The 14,674-nt window shown below is 45.9% G+C and overlaps 1 protein-coding gene across 5 annotated transcripts in view; it reads right to left on the bottom strand.

Annotated features, from left to right (window-relative positions):
• Positions 1 to 14,674, bottom strand: part of PPEF1 (protein phosphatase with EF-hand domain 1) — a 75,853-nt gene that overhangs the window by 28,446 nt on the left and 32,733 nt on the right. For 4 of the 5 annotated variants that reach the window (XM_019495039.2, XM_014608248.3, XM_019495040.2 and 1 more), the window contains one exon: positions 426 to 604. The exons of the other annotated variant lie outside the window; for it this stretch is intronic. In XM_019495039.2, coding sequence (XP_019350584.1) covers positions 426 to 604 — 179 coding nt within the window. The remainder of the gene's footprint in view (positions 1 to 425; positions 605 to 14,674) is intronic. 5 annotated transcript variants of the gene reach the window in all.

A 14,674-nucleotide genomic window follows, 5' to 3' on the forward strand; every position in this document is an offset into this window, starting at 1 on the left:
TGGAGTCTCTCTGTCACTGGTTTTCTTTATATTTAATTTTTTTAATGTCTATTTTAGAGAGAAATAATGTCCTTGCTCCTTCTTAACTCCCTCACCCACAAAGTAACACCTACTCTTGATTGGTGAGAGAGTTGAGGGACAGTTTCTTGCCCCAGCAACTGCAGATAGAATACTTCTACTCACCTGATCATTATCTTTTGAAGTACCGTATACTTAACTTTGTGTTAAAATCAATACCAAATCTTTAGCTCTTCTGTACCCACAACAGGTCACTATTTCTCCTTCTAAAGAACCTAGACTAAATTTTAAGAAATATTTCCCAATAAAAGCATGTTTTTCCATAAAACATCTGATATTAAACTTTATCATAGGCCTGACAATTCCATTTAAAAAATAAATCAGCCTCATCTCTGCTTCCAACTTGCCTGGTGATACTTGAAAGCATGAAGTAGAGCAGCAGTATCCTCAGCAGTGAGTGGAAAGGACAGCCGAGGTCCACGATAGGAGTGTGGAACCTCTATCATCTTCTCATATTCTAGTAACACAAGGTCTGAACTGGTGGTATTAAAATCACTGATGCCATCAAAAAAGTGAGAAACTGAATCTATAACAAGAGAGGTGAAGAAAACAAAACAGTTTGTTATTCTGGAAGGCAACACAAGCCTTTCTGCCATTAATGTATAAATAATACTGTGGGGCAGAGCTGTACTGCTACCCAGCACGTCCATGGGTGACAGATAGTGAAATGACCTCCAGGGAAGGTTAGCTGTGAAATAAGCAGGGGTAACTCTGACAAATAAGCAGTCATGGTCTGAGCAGCAGCAGCACCACCAAGATGTAGTAAGGACAGCAGGTGGCAATGGTTTCCCTCCTAAAAAGCCACATATATTCTTTGACAGTGCTGTGACATGGCAAGTACAGGTTGCCACTATAAGTCCACCCAGCCCCCGGCCATAGGTCTATAAGTTCTCAACGGTGGAGCAGGCAGAAGCAGGTAGAATCTCAATGGCTGTAAAAGTGAAGGAAGGCTGCAGGAGAACAAGATCCCCAATTGTCTTGATCTCTTTTCCATTGGATCAAGGTCCTGTTCTGTTAAGAGTCATGTGGAAGCCTATGTGCAGCAGCATCTCCACAATAAAAGAAGTCATGCATTGGCATCTTCCATGAAAACAGCTTTTCCAGCACATTCCTTAAGCCCTTTGGTGATCAGCTAATGGCGATAGGAGCAGGATTGTGAGATCTAGAAGCTCTTAGTCATGAATTGGCATGAAGGTGGCAGTTACAAGATCATCTAGCTCTTGGACAAAACAGGAGTGTGATTTGGCAGCTGAAACTGTGACTGCGCAGCCCTCTTCACAATCTGCTCTGCTCACCCTACATGGAGAGGGAGCTAGAAAAGATGCCCTAAGCATATCCAGTTTACATTTCTTCCTGGTTGGACAACCACGTCCAGTGGGACCACCTTTACTGCAGTTGAAAATACCAATGAAAACACATCATCGTTTTCGGGACCTGGAACATCAGGACTCTCACAGACAACCCTAATAGTGAATGCCCAGAGCACTGCACTGTAATTGTGGCCCAAGAACTCAGGTGACATAACATGAATGTAGCTGCACTAAGCGAGACCTGGTGAGTGGGAGATGGGAAGCTCAAAGAACATGGAGGTGGGTATACCTTCTTTTGGAAAGCTAAAAAGGAAGGAGAACACCAACTTCACAAAGTTGATTTTGCATTAAGAATGAACTCATAAACCTACTCAATGAGTTCCCTATTGGAATTAATAAGCACCTCATTAATCCATCTTAAACTGGCAGGGAGCCAATATGCAGTCATCAGCACATATGCTTCAACTGTTGACGCTGCCACTGAAACTAAGAAGGAATTCTATGCCAACCTTGACCAAGTCCTTTCTAACATTCCAGAGGCAGACAGACTTATTCTTCTTGGTTAATTTAATGCCAGAGTCAGAAGGGACTCTAACCTCTGGAATGGAACCATTGGCAAGGAAAGGTCAACTCCAATGGCATCCTCCTCTTGACCAAATGTGCAGAACATGGACCCACCATCACCAATACCCTGTTCCACCAGAAAAAAACAGGCATAGGACATGATGGCAACACCCACAGTCTAAGCACTGGCACCTGACTGTGTATGTCACTGGCTGTGCCTGGGATCACAAAGCTGTCCACATCACTCAAGCTATGCTAGGAGCTGATGATTGCTGGACCAATCGCTGACTCATCCACTCGGTTATGTCATTCAAACTGGCTCCCAAACAATGGCTGCAGTAGAAGCAATGCTGATGGAAGATCAGTGTTAAAGGACTCAAGGACCCAAGCAAGCGAGACCTCTTTCCACCAGTGCCTCAATGAAAAACTGGTGAATTGCAATCAACAACAATAGGAGAATGTCAGCAGCATGTTGGGTGCCCTCAAGGCCACTATCATCAATGTCTGTGAAGAGACACTTGGATTCTCTACCAGGAAACATCAAGACTGGTTTTATGAGAATGACTAGAAGATCCAAGAGTTGATTGATCAAAAGAGCAAGGCCTTTTGTGTTTATCAAAACAACATCAACTCCATGCAAAAGAAACTGAATGGGCATAAGCAATTGGTGACGGACGGGGGGGACAAGGCTGAACTCCTCAAGGAGTTCTTTGCCTCCATGTTCCTAAGCGAGGGGCAAGACAAGTCTCTCACTGGGATTGTAGAGAAGCAGCAGCAGGGTGCCAGACTACCAAGCGCAGACCCTGAGATGGTGCAGAGGCACTTGGAGGAACTGGATGCATTTAAGTCGGCAGGCCTGGATGAGCTCCATCCGAGGGTACTGAAGGCAATGGCTGACGTCATTGCACAGCCACTGGTGGGAATATTTGAACACTCATGGCGCATGGGCCAGGTCCCGGAGGACTGGAAAAAGGCCAATGTGGTCCCCATTTTCAAGAAGGGGAGGAAGGAGAACCCAGGCAACTATAGGCCAGTCAGTCTCACCTCCATCCTAGGCAAAGTCTTTGAAAAATTATCAAGGCTCACATTTGCAAGAGCCTGGCAGGACAAATTATGCTGAGGGGAAACCAGCATGGGTTTGTAGCAGGTAGATCATGCCTGACTAATCTAGTCTCTTTTTATGACCAGGTTACAAAACACCTGGACACAGGAGTAGGGGTTGACGTTGTTTACTTAGACTTCAGAAAGGTCTTCGATACGGTATCCCACACCATACTGGTGAACAAGCTAAGAGGCTGTGACTTGGATGATTACACAGTCCGGTGGGTAGCGAATTGGCTAGAGGGTTGTACCCAGAGAGTCGTAGTGGATGGGTCAGTATCGACCTGGAAGGGTGTGGGCAGTGGGGTCCCGCAGGGCTCGGTCCTTGGACCGATACTCTTTAATGTCTTCATCAGTGACTTGGACAAGGGAATGAAATGTACTCTGTCCAAGTTTGCGGATGACACAAAGCTATGGGGAGAAGTGGACACGCCGGAGGGCAGGGAACAACTACAAGCAGACCTGGACAGGTTGGACATATGGGCAGAAAACAACAGAATGCAATTCAACAAGGAGAAATGCAAAGTGCTGCACCTAGGGAGGAAAAATGTCCAGCATACCTACTGCCTAGGAAATGACCTGCTGGGTGGCACGAAAGCAGAAAGGGATCTTGGAGTCCTAGTGGACTCCAAGATGAACACGAGTCGTCAGCGTGATGAAGTCATCAGAAAAGCTAATGGCACTTTATCGTGCATCAGGAGATGCATGACGAACAGAACCAAGGAGGTGATAATTCCCATCTATCGGGCGCTGGTCAGACCGCAGTTGGAATACTGCGTGCAATTTTGGGTGCCGCACTTCAAGAGGGATGTGGATAACCTGGAGAGGGTCCAGAGAAGAGCCACTCGTATGGTTAAGGGCTTGCAGGCCAAGTCCTATGAGGAGAGACTAGGACATCTGGACCTCTTCAGCCTCCGCAAGAGAAGGTTGAGAGGCGACCTTGTGGCTGCCTATAAGTTCATCATGGGGGCACAGAAGGGAATTGGTGAGGCTTTACTCACCAAGGCACCCCTGGGGGTTACAAGAAATAATGGCCATAAGCTAGCAAAGAGCAGATTTAGACTAGACATTAGGAAGAACTTCACAGTTAGAGTGGCCAAAGTCTGGAATGGGCTCCCAAGGGAGGTGGTGCTCTCCCCTACCCTAGGGGTCTTCAAGAGGAGGTTAGATAGGCATCTAGCTGGGGTCATCTAAACCCAGCACTCTTTCCTGCCTGTGCAGGGGGTCGGACTTGATGATCTATTGAGGTCCCTTCCCTAACATCTATGAATCTATGAATCTCCAACAAGCCAAGGCAGAGGCCCAAAGGAAGACCCGTGATTTGAAGAGCAAATGGTGGGAAGACAAGGCCAAGGAGATTCAATATGTCTCTGAAATCCACAATATGCATGGTTTCTTCAGTGCCACCAAAGCCATCTATTGTCCAAGCACTCAGGGACCAACCCCCTTGAGTCCTAAGGATGGAGGAGATCTGATCAACGAAAGGGGAACCATCAATTCCCATTGGAAAGAGCATTTTGAAGACCTTCCCAATTGAGACTCTGCTGTTGACAAGAGTGTTCTCAACTCCATCCCACAACACCCAGTCAGAGATGATCTTGGAATCCCTCCAACCCTTGATGAGGTGAAGAAAGCCATCAAACAGATAAAGAACAACAAGGCATCTGGAACAGATGGAATCCGCGCTGAAATCTTCAACCAGGGAGGAGAGGAGCTCACATCACATTTTCATCTCCTCATCTTAAGGATGTGGAATGATGAGGAAATCCCAGATCACCTCAGGGACTTAACTATTGTGGCAATCTTCAAGAAAGGAGACAAGTCCAACTGTGGAAACTACAGAAGGATTGCCCTGCCGTCCCCCACAGGAAAGATCATTGTGAGAACCCTCTTGAACTGTCTCCTTCCAGTTGCTGAAAAGCTCTTCCTGAAATTCCAGTGTGGGTTTAGGGCTTCAAGAGGTACAACTGACATGATCTTCACAGCTTCCTAGCTGCAGGAGAAATGCTGGGAACAACATAAGCCTCTCTACATGGCCTTCTTTGACCTCACAAAAGCTTTCAACTCTGTCAGTTGAGAAGTGTTATGGAGGATCCTTCTGAAGTACGGATGCCTATCAAAATTTGTCATCATTCTCTGTCTGCTCCATGATGGTATATCAGCAGTGGTTCTCAGTAATGAATCTATCACAGATCCCTTTGAGGTTAAAACAGGAGGTAAGCAAGGCTGCATCATCACTCAAACACTCTTCTCACTATTCTTTGCTGTGATGTTACAGTTGACCACTAAATAGCTTCCAGAGTTAAAATACCGAATGGATGGTAAGCTGTTTAACCTCAGCCAACTCTGAGGCAAAATCAAGACCACCCTGACCTCAACCATTGAGCTCCACTATGCTGCTGATGCTATCATGTGTGCTTACTTGGAAGCAGACCTTCAGGCAATCATTGACATCTTTACTGAATCATACAAGAAAATGGGACTGATGCTTAACATTCAAAAGACTAAGTTTCTCCACCAACAAGCTCCAGTCCCCAGCTCCAGTAATCCATATCCACAGTGAGACTTTGGAGAACGCTGAATTTTTCCCAGACCTTGAAAGCCATCTCTCACAACAGGCTGATATCAACAAAGAAATCCAACTACGCCTGAAATGTGCAAGTGCAGCCTTTGGACACCTGAAGAAACAGGTGTTTGAAGATTGCAACATCGGATCCAAAACTAAGGTCATGGTGTATCAAGCAGTTGTGATCTCCATCTTGCTGTATGGAGCTTAGGCATGGACAACGTACAGGAGACATCTAAAGTTGTTGGCAATGTACCATTAATGCAGCCTGCAGAAGATCCTCTGAATCAAGTGAGAAGACAGACACATCAACATTAACATATCATCCAAATGTCTAACTCCAGATTAGTGAAGCAAGTTTTATTTTCCCAGCTCAGCCAAGAAGTACACTCAAGAGGAGGGCAGAGAAAATGCTTCAGGGATATCCTCAAGGCCAAATTAAAAAAGGAAACATTGATGTCAACTCATGGGAGACTATCACACAGGACCTCCCCGTATGGAGGAAGAGTCTGCTGCGAGGATCTCAGTACTTTGAAACATCATAATAAGAGGAGATGGAAAAGCAGGAGTGGAAGAAACAGCATGTCACAGAACAAGTCAAGCATCAAGCACCACCCACTCCACATGGAAACACATATCCATGCTGCAGTGGAGTCTGTTGATCCCAGAAAGGCCTCATCAGCCATTTTCGTACACATAGATAAGACAGTTACTGAAGACAATCATCTTTCACTGTGAGGGATTGCCAAAGAATAAGATAAATAATAAGCTGCACTTATGATATGATGATGAACTAGTTCCAACTAGTTTATTTAGTGAATTGATACTAACTTCCCAACAATTATTTCTCATATAAAATAGTATCTCCAGTCAGGTTGTAGATCTAGAGCAATGCCACCTGTCTCGAAACCATAATCTTCTTCCCTTGCCTCACAGAACTGTAAATTTGATATTTGCTGTTCATCATTAGGAGCTCCTCTCCCTCTATACAACAGTGAAAATTGAAATGCTTAATTGGTTTTTAAAACCTGTTTTGCTGTAGATCATTTTATCTCCATGATAAATACCAAAAGTTCCCTCAAAACAAAACAAAACAAAACAAAACAAAACAAAACAAAACAAAACAAGCCTTCAATTAAACAAAAGGTACTTTCACAGTTGTGCTCCAGCAATGAAACATCAGGCATGCTAATTTCTGCTAGCACTCAGAGACAATGTCATGGCTTGGCCACCTGCCATAAAATTACTGTATAAGTAAGTATAAGCAATAGGAAAACATTTTTTTGATCTAGTCTTCCTTGAGCATAGAGAAAGTGGAACTATTACAAATTGTTTCAACACAGGGCTATATTCTTTTAATGCAAACTAACCTGTATTTTGAGTATGTGGTAGACTGAAGTGTTTGCTTTCTGCAGATCATTTGTATACAACATTCATTATTATAAAATAGAGAACTAGCTAGTAGCAGTATGCTAATTAAAGCATTCTAGTGGTTGCTAGGGAGGAGTCAGTGTTGCTTTTGTGAGATTACTTTGTAAACAGATTTAGTTGGCTGCAGTTGATCTTAATTTCTTGCATTGGATTTTATTTGACTCTTAATAGAAAGGATGTATTATTTATTGTCATAACTACAAAACTGGCTGCAATGAAGCTTTCAGCAACTGAATCCTTCATTACATTTACATCCATATTTTATAACTGTATTTGGGCTTTTGGAGCAGCATGCCAGATAATTGATATAGGCCTAGCAGAGCTGTTTTAGAGGAACAGCTAGAGGAAATTCAAAATAAAAAGTTGAGTGAGTGAACAAAAAGGAAGCTGTTTCCTGTTTCAACGCTTAGTGCATGTTAGTCTAACTGGATTAAACCATCAACAAGGACTTGATCTCAAACAATGCTCTGCACTTTTCAGTTTCCGCTGGCTGCAATGTAAGTAGGTGCTTAGCACTTCTGAAGGCTACTAGTGTGTTACAAGCAGACCCAAATTGCTAGGTCCCAAGACAACAAGAATGGAAAGTTTGTAGCTCTGGGGTCTCTAGAACCCATTCCCAGGGCTCAATCCTAAGCACCCAGTTAATTCCTTTGAGCCCTTCCATACAAGAGTCCAGAGATCTACACTCCCCTCATCTGATCTCACCTCTTTTAAGAATCCAAGGCTCATGGAGGCATGCTAATTAAAGCACTCCCTTCCCCCAACCTCTGGAACAGGTGTAAAAACACCTCCAGAGTCCCAGGAGAACAGCAACTGAAGTAACCCTTTGCACTGCACTCAACTTGAAGGCTTCGGAAACCGCATAATGTTTTGAAAATGATTTACAGATTCCTAAGTATGGAACTATTTTCCTGCAATGCAAGGCAGGAAGAGCCACCCTTCTTTATAATTTATTCTTCCATAGTCTGAGATTTACATGTGAAGTCTCTGTGAAGAGATGCCCACATCCTTCCTCCTCTTTGCTATGACCATGCTAAACTGAGGGAACATCCTAAACAGTTTTACCCTTTTTAAGAAGGCCAGGGTACATCTCACATTGAGGATGTAGAAAGATGTCTTCATCCTGGACATGTGAGATTTGGGGAAAACAATCAGGTGGTGGATTTGTTTATTTAGGTGGAACTCTATGACCACCTTCATGTGTCCTTCAGAATACTCAACCCACATGGAAAACCATATAGGGAGGATGTGGAAAACAGGAAGATCATCTCTAATGACAAACACAGCTGGGAACATAGTGCCATTGGCTTGAACAGTAGTCTTGAGAGAGCTTCAAGAATTAGACTGATATCAGATCTTGCCTTGGTGGGAATACCTTGGTCAGACCTATCAAGAATTTTAGCACAGGGGAGTAGGAAAACACTATCTAGCCACCCATTCATGGATGATGATACAAGACAGCTGCCAGGTGCTACTTGACTGAGCACAGGGACAATTTGCTCTGATTCAACTTCAGAAAACAGTTAAAGATGACAGGCACTGATGTCTAGGTAACTACCCAAGTCGAGGCAGCAGCCAGCCAATTTCACGGATAGATCATGGGGCCAGCTTTGACTGGTTGAGGGGCTGTAGTGGCCCCACCCCTCACCGCTGATTGGCAGCAAGGGATATCTATCATATGGCCCTGCCCCCCCCATTGCTGATTTGCTGTCTGTCATGTGGCCTTGCACCTCACCACCACTTGGTGGAAAGGGCAGGGCAACATGGCAGGCAGGCCTTGCAGCTAATCAGCAGTGAGGGCCAGGGTCCCTGATGGTATACAAGAGGTGTGTCTGCATTTTGTCTCTATCCCTGTGGTTCAGGAGGTGAAAAATTTGAAAAGAGAACATTTTCCTGGGATGTGAGACTCTCCCAGGCAAGAGATAATACTTGAATCCAGGTGATCTTGAGAACATCAGACTGGTTTTAGAGAATATTGCCTTTTTTTTGTTTTTTAAACAAACAAACCAACCAACCAACCAAACAAACAAAAACCCAAATCCCCTAACAGTTCACCCATGGGCCACAAGAAATCAAACCTAACTTCCAGGAGTGCTAACTGAAGTTTAAGAGGTTCGGCATCTGCTGATGTTGTCTGTAAGCTGTCAGGAAGAAGTTCCATCTCAAACTGAAAAAAGTTTAGAGGAATTGAGATTTGAAAGAGACCCAACCTATAATATACCCTAGGGTGCATCCAGATGAGTATGCATGTGCATTTTCCTGGGGACAAATACCAGTGAAACACAGTTATGCTGTTGCGACTTGTCCCGGGGAACACCCATGCACGCATGCTCTGGCATGCAGCAAGTTGCCTTGGTTGGGGTAGGGGATGCTGGGACCAGCACCTGGGCTAGCCGCAGCAGCCTTACCTAGGGTTCTGGGGGCCTTCTGGGGCTCCAGCAGTGGCAACCCAGTGCATGAGGCCTGGCTGGCAGCCACAGTGTGGCTCTGGCTGGCCAGGCTCTGGTTTTGGGCAGCACACGCTGCTGCCACGTGTGCCACCCTGCTTTTTTCAGGCGCAGGTTTTTTTGACACTGGGATCTCCTGGTGTCAAAAAAACCCACCATACTGCCAATTAGCAGCATGGCAAACACCTACATGTGCAGTGTATGTGGTTTGCAGCACTGCAGATCTCATGTGTGTGCTCATCTGGACATGCCCAGAGTGAGGCATAAAAGCAGGGACAGGGTCCATATGTGCCATACAAGTACTGCTGACCAAAAGTCTCCAGCTTAAGGACTGTGCCCACTGTAGAACATGCATATAGAGAATCATTCAAAAGGAAAACATTCTCTTTCCCTGGAGTGGGATTGAAAGGCAGAACATTTGCCTTTTTTTTGGCTGAAAAATCTTTTACACCTGCCTCCCACAAACATCTTTAAAAATAAATGCCAGCCACCAGAATAAAAAGCGTGTTGAGTGAACAGCTTATGCAGCTATATAGCATCTTGGTCATGATGCTGAAACTACACTGACATAAAGATGAAGAGATCAGAAATAGCAATGGGTAAAAACACATTATAAGAACTACTCTGTTAAAGGGATGTGATCTTTAATTTTGTAAGCATGCTTTAAAAGAACAAATAGTCCTTACACTGGAAGGGGATGTGAAGTTTTTTTCTTTTAATCAGTTTTAGAATACGAAAATTTAGACTATAAATCTTTCATGCATCTCCCTAATCTTCTTTCCATAAGTAAAAGTGGAACTACTGAACAGCCATGCAGTGTATACTTTACTGTGAGTCCCAGAACAGCCCAAAAAAGACAATTTAGGTCCTTTTAGCCCTGGTGCTGTTACTCTAAATCAATGGTGCTCAAGCATTTGGCTACATGGGCCAGATGAACAACACAGGGATGGCCTGTGGGTCAGATCGAGCCCTGCATGCCTGGGCCCTACTCTGCTTCCACCTCTCTCCTAAAATTAAAGCTTATGCCCAAGTACTGATTTGACTACCTTAAGGAAAACTTTATGGAACATATTGAAGGTGCAGTTTAGAATTATTTAAAACACATCTAACCTAGTCCCCTCATGTATAAGGCTTTGTGCTGTCTCTCACTGAAAAATATTTCTATGCCAAACTACAAATTTTCAATCCTTGGGGGTTTTGTTGCCTATAGACCTGTTTTTATGTGTGTATTTTCAGCTTCTCCTACCACAAAAATAGCAGAACTTTTGGGGCATATACAGACATTTGCTGTCCCAGGAGAAACCCTCCTGGAAGTGACTCAAACCTAGTTGTTCCCAGGTTATTTTTCTCTTGGAGTGGCCATTTTTACCTTGGGAGAAAAAGCCTGAACATCTGTACACTTGTAGTTTCTGCTAGGAGAACAGTGACTCTCCCAGAAGAAACTGAATGCCTCTACGAGGCCTTTATCAATTTTAAAAAACTGGGCAGACACCAATCCTCAAGTTTCAAACCAAAAGGAGAAAGTATTATTAAAAAAATATGAAACTAGAGCTTCAACATAAACTGTGTTTCTATATTAACTTCAGAGGTGGTTCACTAGTACAACTAAAATGTGTCTACAATGTAGGTGTCACAACCCAAGGGTGTGATTTTGTGTGTGCACGCTTCGGCACTGCTAAATTATTTCCTGCCACGAGGAGCTTTCTTTGCAGGGTGCATTTCTCAGTTGCAAAGAGAAAACCTCGGTGCAAAGAAGTTCCCGCCACCCGCATGCAAATTTGTGTCCCACTATTGGCCAGTTCTAAATTATTCCCACGTGGCGGCTAGCGATTGGCTTGCTAGCCGTATAAGAGGCTTGAGCGGTTTCTGCCCAAGTTGGAGAACTCCAAGGAGAAACCCGCAAGGGAGGACTCCACAATCATCAGGAGGAAGAGGACTTCACGTCTCGTGAAGAACTCTAAGCGCTGTGGAGCCTAACGGACCCAGCGTGTATCTTAAAAAGGCTATAGGGGTCTGATCAACCTCTGGCCTCTCCCCGTCGCCGAGCGATCCCTTGACGAACCCCTTCCCTGCACGCAAGTTCCACGGAGCCTAGCAAACTTCGTGTGAGTGTATCCAGAGCTCTGTCCGGGTTCGAGTCCTGCAGGTTTATCTTCCCGTCGCCAAAAACCCATTGCGACGTACCCTCGTGTCTTGCATCTTCCCGTCGCCGAAAACCCCTTGCGACGTACTCTCGTGCCCTGCAGGTTCGAGTTTTGTTTTGTTTCCTGTCTGTAACTGCAACTCAAGCAAGTTTTCCTGCCTGCACTGCGACCATCTACGGTGTAAGTAAATGTCGCAGGGCACCTCGGTGCCCCTGCTCCTAGAAAGGAGAAACTGCCAGGGAGCGAGTGAGCGCACCCCGGCCTGACATAACGAGCCCAGCTGAGGCTTGCTCAGGTAATGAGCGCAGCTGCGGGTTGCCGGAGCAACCAAGGGGAGCCAGCTGGCCAGAAGGGGGCAGGGCCTGGCCCTTATAAAGCCCAGGGCTGAAGCCAGGCTAGCAGTTCTCTGCCAGCAGCCTGGGAGGCAGGAGCTCTGGGAGTGAGGATGTGGAAAGGAGCAGGATGTGCAAGTACAGCTCATGATAGCCCTGAGAGGATAGGCACTAGAGTTTAGCCATGCAGCTTGTGGTTATGTTACAGCATAGGGGCTTGTGGTTTTGCTTTGTGTTTGCGCTATTACACCCGGGGGCTTGGGTGAGGCTGTAGGGGTTGGAGCAGGCCTCAACTATAGGGACCCCAGAGAGTGTGGGGTGCCCTAGCGCCAAGAGGGCGCATTATTTGCATAGCGCCAGGGAAGGCGCAGCTCGCACACCAGTGCGTGAGCAACTGGCGGCGAGGAGTGCGGCCAGTGGGTCGCGGGCGCAACCCGTAGGTTGCGGACAGGGACCTAGACCCTGGATTGCGTGTGGGGGAACACAGACCCCGGCCCCAGGAAAGGGGTGGTATTATTGAGTAGCCCAGAGTGGGCACGGCGAGCCGCAAAGAGGGGGAGCGCCATTGTACGTTATTGAGTAGCCCAGTGTGGGCACGGAGAGCCCCAGAGAGGGGGAGCACCATACTGAGCAGCCCTAGAGAGCGGGGCCATATCGAGGAGCCCGAGACGGGCATAGCGAGCCCGGCCGCAGGCTAATGCGGTAACACCCCTCCGACTGAGGCAGGGCGCTGCAGTTGCCCCGAGAAAACAGGGAGTAGCAGCGCGGTGAGCCAGGGTCAGAGAGGGTGCCTGTGCATTTGGCCCATAGGACCGGAGGCCCGCTAGAGAGTCCCTGAGCGGAACCACACCGGCAGGGGAGGCCCAGAGTGGGCTAGACGGGAGTCCCAGCAAGAGGCTGGGCACGAGAGAGGGAGCCCAGAGTGGGCCACAGTAAAGAGGAGGCCCGAGAAGCGGGCGTACAGACCGGACAACGTCCATTACATCTGCGAGGCTTGGGGCATGGTATTAGGGGCTGGTAGGAGCCACGCATAGCCCACAAGGCTAGAGTGTCTGGGGAACACCCCCCATATCGGGAGACCCCCAGGGGGTCCGGAAGAACCGCGGGGACAGAGGTCCCGAGTAGCCGTGCCCAGGGAAAACACAAGGCAGCCTCCCATCATTATATTTACCATCAAAGATGTGGCGGGTGAGAATTAGAGGGTGTTTTGGGCCGGCCTGACACGGAGCGAGGGACCTCAAGGAGATCACGGCCCTCCGCGAGGACCCCGCTGTGACAGTAAAATAATCTTTAATCAACCGCTATGCGTCCATGCCTAATTCTAGTCTGCCGGCCTGCATTCCCTGACCCGCGTGCCAGGGCTGCTGGCCACAGCCTGCCGCACGCCCCCGAGGGCCTCGGACCGCTCCCGGCCTGCACAGTAGGTAGCCTGCTCACTGGAGATAAGGAACAATTTGAACTCCCTCTCTCCACTGCATGGACATATAAGACAAGCCACATCATCACTGTAGGTATTTCAAGTTCTTATAAAACCTTCAGATGGGTAGGCCAGTGTTCATAGAAGTGGTAAGGAGGCACCGCTCAGAAATAGTTACTCCTATTTTGTAACAACCTGAACAGACAATTTAATCCATTGTTTTATAAATTCTTGATACAAAATATGCAATGAAATATACCATCATAGCATAGATAACTAGCAGAGGATGGAAACATTGTTTGATTTTCTTCAACCTAGTCATTTCATTCCTTGGAAATCACAAGGGAAGAAAATTGTTTACAGGTTGCTATAATAATACGCAACATAGACAAATAAATTGCAGGACTACTTTGAGCTCTGCCTTCAGATGATCTTCCTTCTCAGAAAGGATCATTATGTACTAAAACCAGTTTGAGATAAAACAACTCCCAATTTTCTAGTTTCTGTCATTAGAATATAGAACCACTTAAAGTTTTTGATGGTGGTTTTATCATGCTATCAAAGTGTCTTGTGCACATTTAACTAGAGTAATCAGTAGCATGACCAGATGAAAGAAAAGTGATCTTTTGTAGTCTTTGATGAGGTGAGGCCTGCCTCTTCTTCACACAGCTAGGTTGAGATTCTACACAGACATCTAAACAAGTTGTTTGTTTTCTGAAAGTAGAAAGTCAATTACAAGCTGCGCCTCTGTTCAGAGTTCAAAACTCCAAGTAGCTTGAAATATGTAAAAAAAAAAAAAAAAAAAAAAAAAAAATACAGCAACTTAGCAGCTATTTTGCATTTCATACAGTGGTCCCAGCAATTTCACAGCAAAAGTCTAGAATAAATTATACTCAAACAGGGGTCCAGATTTCCCTACTTCAGAGAAACCTAAAGGGATAATCTCTTTGATTTTCTACATCTGGCTAGGATTGCTTAATGTAGCGGTTCTCAATGGGTGTTTATACACATGCTCTGGGGGCGGGGTAAAGGGGGCACTATAATTAGAGCTGCTCTCTGCTGGGGTGCCTTGAGATCCTTTTAAGGGTGCATCACATTGTTCTTGGAGCCTCTCTAATTAAAACGCCTGGAGTGTCTTGTGTATCAGCATCCCTGCATTTAAAAATGGTGGCAGGGTCACTTTAACTAAAGCTCGTTTGACAAGCTTTAATTAAAGTGCCCCCACTGCCATTTTTAAATGCAGGGACGCTGATACATGAGACACTGGAGTCTGCTGTAGTATAG

This window comes from Alligator mississippiensis, chromosome 1, assembly GCF_030867095.1.
Source record: "Alligator mississippiensis isolate rAllMis1 chromosome 1, rAllMis1, whole genome shotgun sequence".
Taxonomy (NCBI): Eukaryota; Metazoa; Chordata; order Crocodylia; family Alligatoridae; genus Alligator; species Alligator mississippiensis.